Source organism: Coffea eugenioides, chromosome 11 (genome assembly GCF_003713205.1).
Source record: "Coffea eugenioides isolate CCC68of chromosome 11, Ceug_1.0, whole genome shotgun sequence".
In the NCBI taxonomy this organism is placed as follows: domain Eukaryota; kingdom Viridiplantae; phylum Streptophyta; class Magnoliopsida; order Gentianales; family Rubiaceae; genus Coffea; species Coffea eugenioides.
This window is the reverse complement of record NC_040045.1, coordinates 35,139,068-35,153,602: the sequence shown is the minus strand read 5'-3', so window position 1 is coordinate 35,153,602 and position 14,535 is coordinate 35,139,068. Positions and strand designations below refer to the sequence as shown.

At 34.1% G+C, this 14,535-nt stretch overlaps 1 protein-coding gene across 2 annotated transcripts; it reads right to left on the bottom strand.

Moving 5' to 3' along the window:
• Nucleotides 1-7,470: 7,470 nt before the first annotated feature.
• LOC113751188 (receptor-like protein EIX2) lies at nt 7,471-10,995 on the bottom strand. 2 transcript variants are annotated; one of them, XM_027295099.1, is made up of 4 exons: nt 10,452-10,995; nt 9,493-9,890; nt 8,143-9,392; nt 7,471-7,658 (listed from the first exon to the last, which is right to left on the bottom strand). In XM_027295099.1, the coding sequence occupies exons 1-3, from the start codon at nt 10,988-10,990 to the stop codon at nt 8,143-8,145; spliced, it is 2,187 nt and encodes a 728-aa protein (XP_027150900.1). In that variant the 5' UTR covers nt 10,991-10,995; the 3' UTR covers nt 7,471-7,658. The 2 variants fall into 2 exon arrangements, with proteins under 2 accessions (XP_027150900.1, XP_027150899.1); XM_027295098.1 differs by having other exon boundaries at nt 9,493-10,995.
• Nucleotides 10,996-14,535: the final 3,540 nt, after the last annotated feature.

Genomic DNA, 14,535 nt, shown 5'->3' with positions numbered 1-14,535 from the left:
CTATCTTTGTTAGCCCAAATAAATTGATGCGGATCTGTATTTTTTCCTCCAATGAAAACATCATTGAACACTCATAATAAACTTTTTTATGTAACTAAAACATCTGAGTTGCCTTTTAACCATCAAAAAGTGGAGGTTAGAAGAAAAACGACGAGAAATAGACAATTTCAAGTCTGCATTCCAAAACAAGAGAAAGAAGGAAGTCCTACATATTTGTCGTGATATCTTGAAAATATGCCGGCGTGCTGTTCTGCCGTGAATGGAAGGCAGTCGTGACTCACATACCACACACTTTAGTACGTAGGTAGGATATCAATTTGGTGATTCACGTCATTATTAAAAGAAAATCAGTTTTGCTCCTCACTTTTACAGTTTAGATTAATATGAGAATGTTTAACAAGAAAATCACCAAATCAATCAATATCTGTCAAATATCCTAAACTTGAAAGGTTGAAATTAACCAAAAAAATGGGAATTACAAAATCAAAGAAAATAGGGATGGTTGTAGTGTTTTGGAAAACTCAAAAACTTGTATAAAAAATGACAAAATTGTGATTAGCGTTGTTGGAAACGTAAATTAGGTGATACGGGGCATTATTTACATAACTATGAGATCCCTGATTTGAGTCTTAAACTCTTGGGCAAATTTCACTTTATCCCCCTGTGGTTTAGTATTTTTTTACATAACCTCCTTATAATTTCAAAAGTTATATATAACTCTCTCATGGTTTGGATTAAAATATTAAAATAGCGGAAATGATCATTCGTAACGGAGTCATCTAAAATACCCTTATGTAAAGTTGAAAATTATTTATTAACCAAGAGGGGTTATGTGTAATTTTAAAAACCCTAAGGGGGTTATATGGTAAAGTGTTACACCATAAAGAGGTTATATGGTAAAGTATTAAACCATAACGGGGTTATATAGTAAAACATAAAACCATATGAAGTTAGTATGTCATGTATTTATAAGGGTAATTTTGACATTTTAAAAGTTCCGTTACAAATGATCATTTCCGTCACTTGACACTTTAATTTAAACCATGAGAGGGTTATGTATAACTTTTGAAATCATAGGAAGGTTATGTATAAAAAAAAAAAAAACTAAATCACAGGGGGGTAAAATGTAATTTGGCCTAAACTCTTTCCCTTTCCTCCTCCGATGTAAGGTTTGGAGCCCTTATTAAAAAAATTTTAAAAAAAATTGTAATTAGCTTCTTCTTTTTTTTTTTTTTCCTTTTTCCATGCATAAGTAACCAAAAGAAGAAGGGTGAGCCCATCACAAGATAATGGTATTATCAGCCGCCCTTGATTATGCTTTTGCGTTAAATGTAAAATTTTTGTCGACAAACTATTTCCTGGCGGACTTTTTATCCATTGTCCTATGGGCTAAGAATAAAAGAGCCCATCACAATTACCCCTAAAGCACAAAGCTTGGCTTATAGGTTATACATGCTCGGTTCAATGCTATAAGCACACCACCCTAATATCCACCATATGTATATAGAATTATCCATAAAAATAAAAGAGCAAACACAAAACAATTTTGTCATACAAAAACGTACCTGAAAGATGGAAGTTCTGTGCTTAAAATTTCATTAAAGTATAGGTACAAGAAAAAGTTATTTCCACTTTACCTTCTTGAACTTGGGGCTGAGTAATTGTTTGTCCCCCAAGTTCAAGAAAATTAAAACTTCTTAATTAATTAAGTGGTTCTAAATTGTCTCAACAAAACATACTCCAAACAAAAAAGTGATAAGTTATGTTAAAATGCAAGAATTTTTTTTGTACTTTTGTTATGTTAAAATAATTGTTTTACCGTATTCACAGGTGTTAACAAGGGAGTAAAAGAAGCTATTGAAGATTGTGCTAAAATTTATTTCTTTTTCTCAAATAAATTTGTTTTTTCTTGGACAAATTTTTTATATTGTATTTTTATTTTTTTTGTGGTTCATTCTTGTTTTATTTTTAAATATCTATGCTCAAAAAAATTAAATCATATATATTACCAATAAATATAACATTTTAATAACATCATTAATGAATAAATCAACATAAGGTCAATTTTATAAAATATATAAAATTCAATATTCAGTTGTCTATAACTATACAACAGGCATACTATGTTCAGTGTTTTCAGATAATAAGTCATATCAAATTCAATATTTAATAGTTCAGTATTCAGATTTCAAATTTTAGATCTCAGATTTTGGTTGATACGAGTTAATACATGTTTATCAAACGCACTTTGAGTCTATTAGTTGATACATGTCGGAGAGTTTTGATATTTCAATTGCTAAAGAGGAAGACAATTTGAATTGGAGCTCGTGAAAATGGATCTTGAATTAATTTGCCAAAGAAAAATTCTTATTTTGATTATCAAAATATTTAAATGAGACTTTCGGCCATTGAGTTGTATAAACGTATCCTTTGATCCTGTAACCATACCAAGGCTGGCTTCAATATATCCAATTAATTGCCACATTGAATTGGGCAAGTTTATGCCATGAATAGCTAATACTTAATAATGAGAACGTTATCGTTAACTATCAAGTAGTACTTAGAAGACGCAGCATTGGGTTTCTTTGGTATCGGTCTTTGATAAAAAGCCCCAACGACGGTTCTAAACGTGTTTAGTAGAAAGTCTTCGTGGAAACTAGTAGAAAACCATCAACCAATTGTTTGGTGGCAAAGGAGACAAATCGACGAGACGACTTGGAAGTCTTGGTGGAAACCTGTAACATCATGACAGAATTGTTAAGCATGGTTCTAAATGTTTGCCCAAAAAGGAGGCAAATTGATGAGACGACTTGAAGTCTTCGTGGAAACCTGTAACATTACGACAGAATTGTTAAGCATGGTTCTAAATGTTTGCTCAAAAAGGTGACAAATTGATGAGTCTTCGTCGACGCCTGTAACATTACGACAGAATTGTTAATTGTGGTTCTAAATGTTTGCCCAAAACGGTGGCAAATTGATGAGACGACCTGAAGTCTTCGTTGAAACCTGTAACATTATGACAGAATTGTTAAGCATGGTTCTAAATGTTTGCCCAAAAAGGTGGCAAATTGATGAGTCTTCGTTGACGCCTGTAACATTACGACAGAATTGTTAATTATGGTTCTAAATGTTTGCCCAAAAAGGTGGCAAATTGATGAGACAACCTGAAGTCTTCGTTGAAACCTGTAACATTATGACAGAATTGTTAAGCACGGTTCTAAAAGTTTGGTGGAAAAGGTGACAAATTAAGGCGGTTATGTATTTCTTTTGAAACTATGAAAGGGTTATATGAAAAATCATTAAACCACTGAAGAGTAAAGTGTATTTTACCCAATATATAACGATCTCTTCGACTGACAAGCATGACTAGATACATACTGTTCAATCGGATCTTGTGCGGTTGTGCCTTGTATGCAACATCTCTGATCTGTCCTTCAGGATTTCTGATTAGTACCGTCTTTGTGATTACTGGATTCTTTGGTGGAATCTTGTAGATAGTCTTGCAAGGACTTCAAATTATCAAGGGCAAAATACACTTTACCTTTTGTGGTTTAGCGATTTTTCATATAATCCTCCTATGATTTCAAAAGTTATATGTAACCGCCTAATAATTTGAATTAAAGTGTCAAAATGACAAAAATATCCATTTATAACGGAACTAGCGAAAATGTCGAAATTACCCTTATTTAAAAACTAAAATGGCTGAAGTAACTAAAAAATATAAATATAATATGCATGATATTATAACCCTATATGATTTTATGTTTTACTATATAACCCTCTTATGGTTTAGTGTTTTTACCATTTAACCTCTTTATAGTTTACAAAATATATACACAACTCCCCTGTTGTTAATAAATAATTTTGAACTTTACATAGGAGTACTTTAATATTTTAGTTGACTCTGTTATGGATGCAAATTTCGTCATTTTGATACTTTAATTCAAATTATGAGGGGATTATGTATAATTTTTGAAATTATAGGAGGATTATATGAAAAATGCTAAACCACATGGGGTAAAGTGTATTTTGCCCGATTGTCAAAGAGAGACTCGATCTGGTCATTTTTTGCAAGAATCAAATGTTTGTTAGGAGTAGAGAACTGGTCAAGGGTCTACAGAAGAATTGCTAGAGAGGCATAAGCCCTCCCGCTCCTTTCCTTCTGTCAGAGACTGAGGAGTGATATAACCTTTGTACAATTCTCAACTGATGATCAAAGAAAAGAATGCATAAAAATCACATATTGGAAACGTTCTGTAGTCACGTAATGGATGCTACTTTATTAAGTTGAGCTGTTGGGTGCCTAACAAAGTTGACGGCAAAGGCAATCCCATTTATGACTTGTGGTTAAAATGTTCCTCAGGAAATGAATGAATGAAAGTTGAAAGAAACTGCAGCATTAGTATTTCGATCAATCTTTATGCAATTTCCATAAAAAAAAATCAACAAAGTCTTTTTACAGAAATTGCATAAAGCTGTTGATTGCATGAACAAATTTCGACTTAGTTCTGAAAATTTAAGGTAGAAATTTAGTCTACAAAATTTTATTAAGAATTAATTATAGGACACAAATTATATTTGCTTGTGTGAAAATTAATTAGTAGTATATAATAACTAATTATTCAAATTAAGTCGTCATTGTTTGTAGAGAGAAAGCATAATTCGCAATCCCTCTGTTTTTTGTTTTTTGGTGCAATAATTCACAATGTTTATGTCTAACTTGAACAACTTTTTGGTAATAAAAATTTAAATCTTCTTCATTGAGCTGTAATCATTGTTGAGTAGTATACCAAAATTTTTTTAAAGCAATACAGGTGTCAATTTTTGTGTCATAGTGCAAGTTAGTTATGAAATACCTACAAAACTATAAATAGAAGGTTCTTTAAATTTAGATATTGTAACTCCAAAATCGAACCATGTTTTACAATAACAGTTTAATTATTCAACACCAAAAAAATACAATTGCGGCAAATCTCTCAGCTTTCAAGAACTTGACTAGTATTTGTACAGGGATCTCAACATCTTTTTGAGAAACTCCTATGCAGCATACAAGGAAGCAATGCTTCAATTAGGTAATCTTTTACAGTAATTGCTACTTGCAAGTGATAATCCATGGCATTCTTTTACTTTCTTCTTTCTCCTCTCACCTAGGTAATTTTTACAAAAATTAATTCTTGTAATACCAAAGTGAAATCATGGTTAATTACCCTGTTAGGATTACGTGGAGTCAGTGCTTAAATTAATTTGCATAAACAAATTACTGCAATATTTTTTGTGCATACGTATAAACAATTTTTTAAATTAAAACCACACAGAAAATATAAACATTTTTATTGATGTAGAACTCGGAGATTACAGGGGGGATGACTAATCCTTGTATTACATTTACATCTGGAGTCACCATACTTGAAGAAAGTCTCCATTCTAAAACCAGATCCATAGCAGCACCAACAGCTTGAATGGTTATAGGCCTAACACATTGTAACACAACAAAATACAAATGTGAGTAAGTGTTCTCTAAGCATAATTAGTAAGTATTTAAGTTTAATAACTTCTATAATTTTCCGTTTGTTTGTTTGTTCGCGTAAAAAAAAATAAATAAATAACTTGAGACTTCTTCTAACTTCCATTGATTCTAATAAAAATATCTTAATTGTTACTATTAATAATAAGATGGAACGTCCGTGGAAGACGGGGACCAGAGGACTCTTTGGACATAATCAGAGGCCAACTTTGACGGGGGTGGCCGAGTCCGAGATCGCAACGGATCTTCTGTCTCATATTCTGTGCCACTCTCTGTCCCACTTTTTATTATATTGTTATTTCTTTTGTTTGAATTTTATATTAGACCTATCTCCTCTATTTTGTATGCTTATCGTGTATCCTTAGAAATTAGAGCCAATAGCGAAGTTACATATGGGTGAGTGTGGTGCCCCCATTGGCAAAATAAGATATGTATTTTGCTATACTATAAAAATTCATTACTATTGGTTTTACAGTTAATCAAAGTCAATGAATTAAATACTAGGGTCGGCCTAGTGATTAAAAGTGGGCTCCTAAGGTTTTTTTTGCTGTCAGTTGAGAGTAGAAAGGGTGTAAGGAGAGGTAGGAGGATTAGAAAAAAGTCAATGAATTATGGGTAGAAGGAAACTAAACTATGAAAACAATGAGTGAATTTGTGGTTGGCTCTATCAATTTCCCCTCACGGCACTCTTGATAATATATATATATATATGTATATATTAAAATGCAAGTTGAATGAGATTTGATATTAGTAGTCGTTTAGAGTCAAAGTCATGATATCACTAAAATTGAAGGAGAACGTGATTAAAGTTTAATTATTGCTTTTAGTGTTTTAACCATATTTCTTTCTCTACATTAATGCAGCTGGCTACCTAAAATATATTTTCGAATTGCATTTTATGTCCACAAGATGTGGGCTGCTATAGTGGACAAACAAAACTTCAAACTGGTAAAAATCTAAAGCATCCTGGCCATTGTTTATGTGATTTGTTTTGTTTTACGGGGTGTTACGAGTCTCCTGGCCCATTGTTTACTTTATTGGGTGTTTGGATTCGCAAATTTCCAAGATCAGCATCATTAGCCAGAAATGCTGTTGCCTTTTAAGAGTTGCATGTGATGTAGGTGTGTGAAATTTTAGAGAAAGATAGCTACTAGCTACAATTGACTAACGATTATATATACTTGCCTTTATTAGCTTTAACGACACATGATTATTGAAATGCTAAAATAAATATAATTAATAAAATATAATGATGATAAAGTAATTCTATAGTCAAGCACCGTAATAATATGAGGGAGTATTCATTTTCAATTTTTTATGACGATTACACTTTTGTCTTGATTGAATCAATCTCTTGTGATATGCGAAGCAGAGTCCTTAAAATGCGATTTTAATTACTCTAGTGCCATGTTGAATTAGAATAACAGAAATGAAAATATATATATATATAATCGGAATTTTTTTCTGCTCGAAAAATTGTTTGTCCGGCAATAAAATTTTTGCAATTACGGGGCATTTGATATTTTGACGAGAAAGAAAACGTCCAAATAGAGGAGTTTTAGAAGTTGACAAGCGGGAGTTATCGAGGTTTTCGGTTGTGACACAACACATACATGTCTAAATCCAAGAGATATTTTGGATGGAGAGATATTTTGGATAAATAGTCCTTTAATAAATTTGAGCTAATGCATAAATTTCTTATTAAAAATTCTACAATAATAAGCTGTCATATGAATGAAGAGTAGATCAAATGTGTAGCTAGATGAATGGAAGATGGTATTTTAAGCTTTGAACTCCAACCGCTAATCAAATGATACCAAAGTGAAATCATGATTATTACCCTGTTAAGATTACATGGAGTCCAGTGCTTAAATTGATCTGCATAAACAAATTACTGCAATATTTTTTGTGCATACATATAAACATTTTTATTAATTAAAACCACCTGGAAAATATAAACGTTCTTATTGAGGTAGGACTCGGAGATTACAGGAGGAGATGACTAATCCTTGTATTACATTTACATCTGGAGTTACCATACTCAGAATAAAACTAGTAATCTTCCTTCTCAAAGCACCTAGAAGAAAGTCTCCATTCTAAAACCAGATCCATAGCAGCTTGAATGGTTATAGGCCTAAAACATTGTAACACAAACAAAATACAAATGTTAGTAAATGTTCTCTAAGCATAATTAGTAAGCATTTAAGTTTAATAACTTCTATAATTTTTCGTTTATTTGTTTGTTTGTGTTAAAAAAAAATTAATAACTTGAGACTTCTTGTAACGTCCCACTTAATTGTTACTATTAATAATAAGATGGAACGTCCGTGAAAGACGGGGACCAGAGGACTCTTTGGACATGAGCAGAGGCCAACTTTGACGGGGTGGCCGAGTTCTACCGCTGACCCATTGTGCGTCGTCCCCCAGTCCTAAGTGGCCGTCCTCTCAACAAGCTATAGATTTTCTATTGAAGCGCTCGGATTCATTTGTTCATAGAGTATAAATAATCCTAAAAACATAGGTGCAAGTAATTATGGATAATCAGCCAATTGAATTGTGGTGCCTTATTGCAGAATAAGAAAAAACAGAATGTTATGTGCCTTTGTACGTATACTTACTCAATGGAAATTCCTCCGTAGACGAGAAGTCTTCAATCCGATCATAACCCAAATTCTGTCATAGGCATTTTCCACACATTTGAATAATGCATAGCGCCATGACTGCTTGAATTGAAGGATTCCCACAACTCCCACTACACCAACACTGAATCCAGGTCCAAAACCGGCATAAAACCATGAGAAATCAGACTCGCTGTGACCTTTATCGTCGAGAACAGGCCCATTTTCTGTTGGCGATTCGCCTGCAGGGCAGCTGTTCAGGAGTGGCTTCCCACAGAGTCCAATGTTTCCCTCATAGATGGATGGATCATTCAAGGTCTGAAGTTGATTTCCAGATGGTATCGGCCCTGATAGCTTATTGTATGACAAATTCAGAGAGCTCAATGAGTATATACTCGACAAGCTTGGAGGGATTTCACCTCTGAGTTCATTCATCGATAAATCAAGTGTTTCAAGTTGCTTCAAATTGCCAATGTTCTTGGGGATCCTTCCATTTAGATGGTTTTTTGAAAGGTTCAAAGTTTGCAACCCAACGAGACCCATTATCTCATCAGGGATTTCACCGACCAAATTATTTCCTGAGAGGCTAATGGATTTAACAGAATCTATGGTTTTTGAGTACTCAAGCTCTATTCCTGCCTTAAAGTTTCGCAGTACGGGATCAACAAAAGAATTGTTTGAGTACGGAAATGTTCCTGGTTCAGTTGATTCCATCGCGGTGAAGTTTTTAAAGCAGTGAGGAATAGATCCAGATAAATCATTATGTTCCAGGTTGAGCACTTGAAGATATGGGAGTTGGCAGAGTGTATTAGAGATACCTCCGTGGAAATTATTCGACTGAAGTGTCAGAAACTCCAAGTGTGATGACCTTTCCCCAATCCACGCTGGTATAGTATCCGCTATTCTATTTTCTCCCAGATCCAGGAACCGCAATCTTTTCAGATTCTGCATTGAAGGAGGGAGCTTCCCATCAAACCTATTTTTACTCAATTGCAGACTAATAAGTTCTCCCAAGTTGCCCAGTGAACCTGGGATCTGACCATATAGGCTGTTACTTCCCAAATGTAGGATCCTCAAATATCGCAAGTTTCCCAAGCATAAAGGAATTCTTCCAGACAAATGGTTGTTGGACAGATCTAAATAAATTAAAGTTTTCAACTTGCACAAGTCTTCCGGGATACTACCAGTGAAATGGTTGTGATTGAGGTGGAGATACCGCATTTGTAAAACCTTTTTATCAACACCAGCCGCTGTTGCATAAAAATTAAAAAAAAAAAAAAAGAACAACAACGTCATCCACTGTACTATGTCCTGTAAATGAACTTTGAAAAAGATCCAAATTTTAAATACCTGAAATAACTGAGTTGAGAGATCCCTCCAATTTGTTACCGGAGAGAATTAAGCCTCTAGTATCATTAGAAAGCACTCCGAACCAGCCGGGTATGGCATCTGAAATGCTCGCATTGTACATATTTAGCGCTTCAATCTCCTTTTGCGTGCGTAGCCAATTTGGGAACCGGGGCCCTATTTTGACAGATGCCATCCAAATATATTGTAGTTGAAAAGGAGGAACCCAGGAGGAGCTCACGTGCAGAGAGAATAAGTTATCAGAAACGTCCAAAATCTTTAGCTCTCTGAGTTTTGCAAAATGGTGTTCAGATAGTTCACCGGTTAATGCATTTGCAGCAATGTATAACTCTTGTAACTTGGTGAGTTGCCAAAGGCTGGAGGGTATGGTATCATTTAACCTATTATTGGACAGATCTAGTTGAGTTAGTTGTGGAAACTGGCCTATTTCACTTGGTATTGAACCCTGCAACTGATTCTCGCTCATATATAAACCAGTAAGACTGCTAATGTTGCAAATGGATCTCAATGTTGAAGTATCAAAGTGATTTCGTCCCAGATCCAGGTTAACTAGAGAGGTCATTTGCCTAAATGTATCATGAACCTTGTCATCCAAATTATTAGAAAAAAGACCAAGACCTTGGAGGCTCGTTAAGTTACGCAGCCATGGAGGCAGGGTGGGGTTGAGAAATTGATTGAACCTGAGTTGAAGGGAAGAAAGAGATGTGAAATTGACCTGTGAAAGATGAGGAACTACAAGTTCACAATACTCCAAATCTAGTGTTTTTAGCGAAGCAAGCATGCTAACTGCTAGGAACCCATCTCGAGCATTTGAAAGGTTTACTCCTCTTAGGGACAGGTACTCAAGAGAAGAGAGTTTAGCGACCCATCCCACATCATTACTCGTCAAGTTATTATCTATTGGGATGTAATTTGAACTTGAAAAACCAATATCTAAGTACCTTAAATGCGAGAGATTTCCTAAATGACGGGGAACTTCACCAACAAATCCTGCATCTGAGAGATTGAGGTATCTCAAGTCTTTGAGCAATCCAAGAAATGTGGGAATTCGGATTCCTGAGAAATTATTCACGCTCACGTCCAAGTATTGCAACTTGGTCAAATTGACCAAAGATGGACTTAACTGGTCACCTGCTAGGCAAGACCTGCAATGATATGAAGGATCAGAAGCTTCATATAATTCAGGTTGCTCCAAATTGCGTAGATCAAGTTTAACCACACGGCCAGTTGTTCTGTGGCAACCAATTCCTTTCCATGAACAGCAGTCTCCTCCGGTCCATGATGATAGACGATTGGATTCATCTGTCAAGCTATCTTTGAATCGAAGAAGAGATTGTCGTTCACTTTCAATGCAAGTGAAATTTGAAGAATGGGCTTCTCTAGTGCAGCCTAATGGAATTTGGCTGGCGACCAAAATAGTTATGAATAAGGACAAGAACGGTAATGAAGGAGTAGTATCAAGAAAATTCAGATGCCCCATTGGATTTCTTTGGTACATTTTGGTTATTTGATGAAAGGAGGTGAGATGGGTGGTACCATTTATACAAGTGATAAAGCATCAACAGCGGTTGCATGCAATTGATTGTTGAAAATAATGTGATAAAACCGCAACAACTTTTTTATGCCTTTTTGAAAGTCGACCGTCCACACCACTGCAGATGTCGAGCACTTGCTCTTTTATGGTGCTGACAATTCTCAAATTGAAAAGTTGTTAACAAATTTGATATCAGAATTTGGCATAGGCCAAATGATTCTTATTGGGTTGGATCAATTAACCAAAGATTCACCACAACATAGAGTTGGTGTGGATGGATCCATGCTTCCTTCTCCAATGAAAACATTCTTTCATAAAACTTTTTTGTAACCTAAACATTTTGGTGGGTCCGAAACCATCAAAAAGTTGCGGAATAAAGAAAAACCAACAGAATCGACAATTCCCAGTGCATTTCAAATCAAGAAAAGCGAAAGAAATCCTGTATATCTGGCGACGTGCTGGTCCATATCATTTGTTTGTTAAATTGATCTTCTGATTCACATCTCCCCAAAAATCAATTCTGATCCCTTTTTTCTAATTAAACTAAATATGAGAACGCTTGGCAAGAAACACCAAAGTAAATAAATATTTGTCAAATATCTTGGACTTGATATGTTTTTCTAATAAAATTCAATCAACTTAACTCAAACAAATATGATATGCAAAAAAAAATTGGGTTCATATCCTAAGTCCTAACTCATAATCTCTAGTCTTAAACAACATTGAAATAAAGAAGAGTTCCAAATTTAATTGTTAAGTTAAACTCGAACATATCAACCTCCATCATAATTTGACTTCCAAGTATAGTTATAGTTAAGTTAGCTAATTAGTAATTAATAATTTTAAAAAAAAAAAACAGTTTTGATCCTCACTTTTACAGTTTAGAATAATACGAAGTGCTTGACAAGAAAATCACCAAACTAATCAAATATCTGGCAAATATTCTAAAATTGAAATGCCAAAATTGACAAAAAAAAAAGAAAAAAGGTGATTAGTTCTAATGGGAATTACAAAATCAAAGAAATGAGGGATGGTTGTAGTGTTTTGGGAAAACTCAAAAACTTATATAATAAATGACAAAATTGGTATTAGCTTTGTCAAACTATGATCCTTGATTTGATTCTTAAATTCTTTCCTTTCCCTCCTCCGCTGTAAGGTTTGAAGCCTCTTATTAAAAATTTTAAAAAAGTTAGTTCCACTTTAAGAAGAAAAAGTTAGTTCCACTTTATCTTCTTGAACTTGGGGGGTGAGTAATTGTTTGTCCCCTTGAACTCGAGACATACGATTTGCCTCATGGACGTAAGGTTTCTGTTAAAAACTTCAAGATATCCAAATACAACAGGTTCCTTCAATATATAAAATGTTTTTGCGAAAATCTGTTTCATCCGAAAGGAAAAACTATACAAACTTTGAGCTCTTGAAAACTATACAAACTTATAAAGAGGAAAAACTTCCAAATCTAGAAACGTTGTTTGCAATTAATTGCCCACTCTCGGACGTCCTAAGCTTTTCAAAATTGCTTTCTTCCCTCAAATTGTTTCACAAAAGATCTAAAACATGTTCAACGGGACCTTCCCTCAAAGTAGTTAGTTCCCAGTCGAAGTAATCTTCTTCTTCAACGGGACCTTCCACTGCTGATAAATTTTTTTTATTTTTTATATTTTTTCTAATATAAAAAAAGAATCGAATTTAAGAAGTGAGGAGAGAATGGAGAATTAAAATCCAGAACTTTTATGTTTTAGAATTTCAACTTTAATCATTAGATCAATTGAATACATTTGGTGCTAGATTAATGGCTGAATACATTTGGTCCACCTTAAAGAAGAGGTCTTCCGCCTTTAATACATATGGAGGAAGCAAAATTTGAGAGAAAGTTTTTATAATCATGAGTCGTTTTTTTAACAAATTGCCCATTAATTGAGTTAACTTATATTAGTGCCAAACAACTTTTTGATCCATTTTCTTAAGGGCCAAGAATAGGATGACACATCATAATTAACGCTATTGAAACATCCCAAGCCTTGCTTGTAGGTTACGTGGGCTTGTAGGATGACCCAAACCAAAAAGATGGAAGTTGGGCTTTTAATTTTTTTTTTTAAACTAGGTATAAGAGAAGGGAGGATATTAGGCCTACCAGATCAAGGGAGTGCTATGGCACAACCCTTAGATTTTTTTCGCTGCTAGTGAGGTTTGAACCTTCACCAACAGCCCAAGGAGGGACTTAAGCCCCTCCCTGGTGGCCACTGAGCCATTGGGCCAGTGGTTATATATATATATATATATATATATATATATATATGTATGTATTGTACAATTTGCTCTATATGATAAGCAAAAAATCAGGCATAAGGTTCCAATTGAAAACTTCAAGGAATAATATTAATCTCCACAAACATTGGCTGCGTAGAGAATAGTACCCTTTTGGGCGTGAATTTTGGGCACCTAAAGGGAGGGAAAGTGGCACAATTAGCCCACTAATCATAAAATTGATGTTTAACAAAAGTTTTAAACAAGGTTAGTGCTATCAAACAAAGTTTGAGATTTTCTTTTAATAGAGTTTGCAATTTATTAGTTACTTAAGTGATGTACATATGGGATAAGAAATGTGATTTGGAAATATGTCTAGGAAATAAAATAAAAATTATTTCAAATAATTAATTATCCAAACTAAGATATTGGGGTGCTAATTATCTATTGTCTACTAACTTATAAAAAAAAAAATTAGAGTGCAGTCAATATGTTTTCACAAAGAAATGTTCCATCCCAAAGCGATGGGGATTTTATCATTAAGAATCATAAGCAATGGTGGAACCAGATTGAGGAGAGGACATGCAATCTCTGCCTCCCTACCCCAAAACTATTAAAATACTATAACATTATAACAAAATTTTAAATTCCCCGAATGTTGCTCTGCAATTGCATCCCACCTCTCTCCTTAAGCTTTTTGAAATTGATTTTTTTTTTTGGTTAGTAGAATCATAAACCAAATTATTCATATACTTAAATTTTTGATATTCTCATATATTTCATAGTAAAACATGGGATTAAATGTTAAAATGCTCCTTGGGGTTAAGTGAACATTCAAACTACATGGGATTAATATGATTTGAAAATCCCCTATTATTTTTCTTAAAATGAAATTATTAGTTTTTTTGTTGGATTTAACCATCAAAAAGAGTAAGTCAAGCTTTTTTAAGTCAAGCTTTTTAAATGAGATGTAAACCTATTGAATTGCCCTTCAAACCAAGGTTGAAATGAAGTTGTAAAGAAAGTTCGTGGTCAAACTATAATTTTAGAAAGATTTTAGGGCAAAAAATAAAAAGTAACGCAAAAGGTTCTCTCCAGCTGCAGTCCTCCTCGACAGCTGGGAATGCGGGTGGTGGTATAGGATGCCGCTCTACCATGTGCTGGGATGGTTGTTCTTGCGCTAACGCCATTGGGTAGCAGAATTGCATCAAAATTATACTCGGAATTCGGATTTCGTGTACATT

What these genes read in the sequence shown, in the direction of transcription:
- LOC113751188 (XM_027295098.1), bottom strand. Translation starts at nt 10,990, where the DNA reads ATGGGGCATCTGAATTTTCTTGATACTACTCCTTCATTACCGTTCTTG. An exon ending in TCTCAACTCAGTTATTTCAG is followed by an intron (nt 9,393 to 9,492) that starts GTATTTAAAATT and finishes TTTATGCAACAG; the next exon opens with CGGCTGGTGTTGATAAAAAG.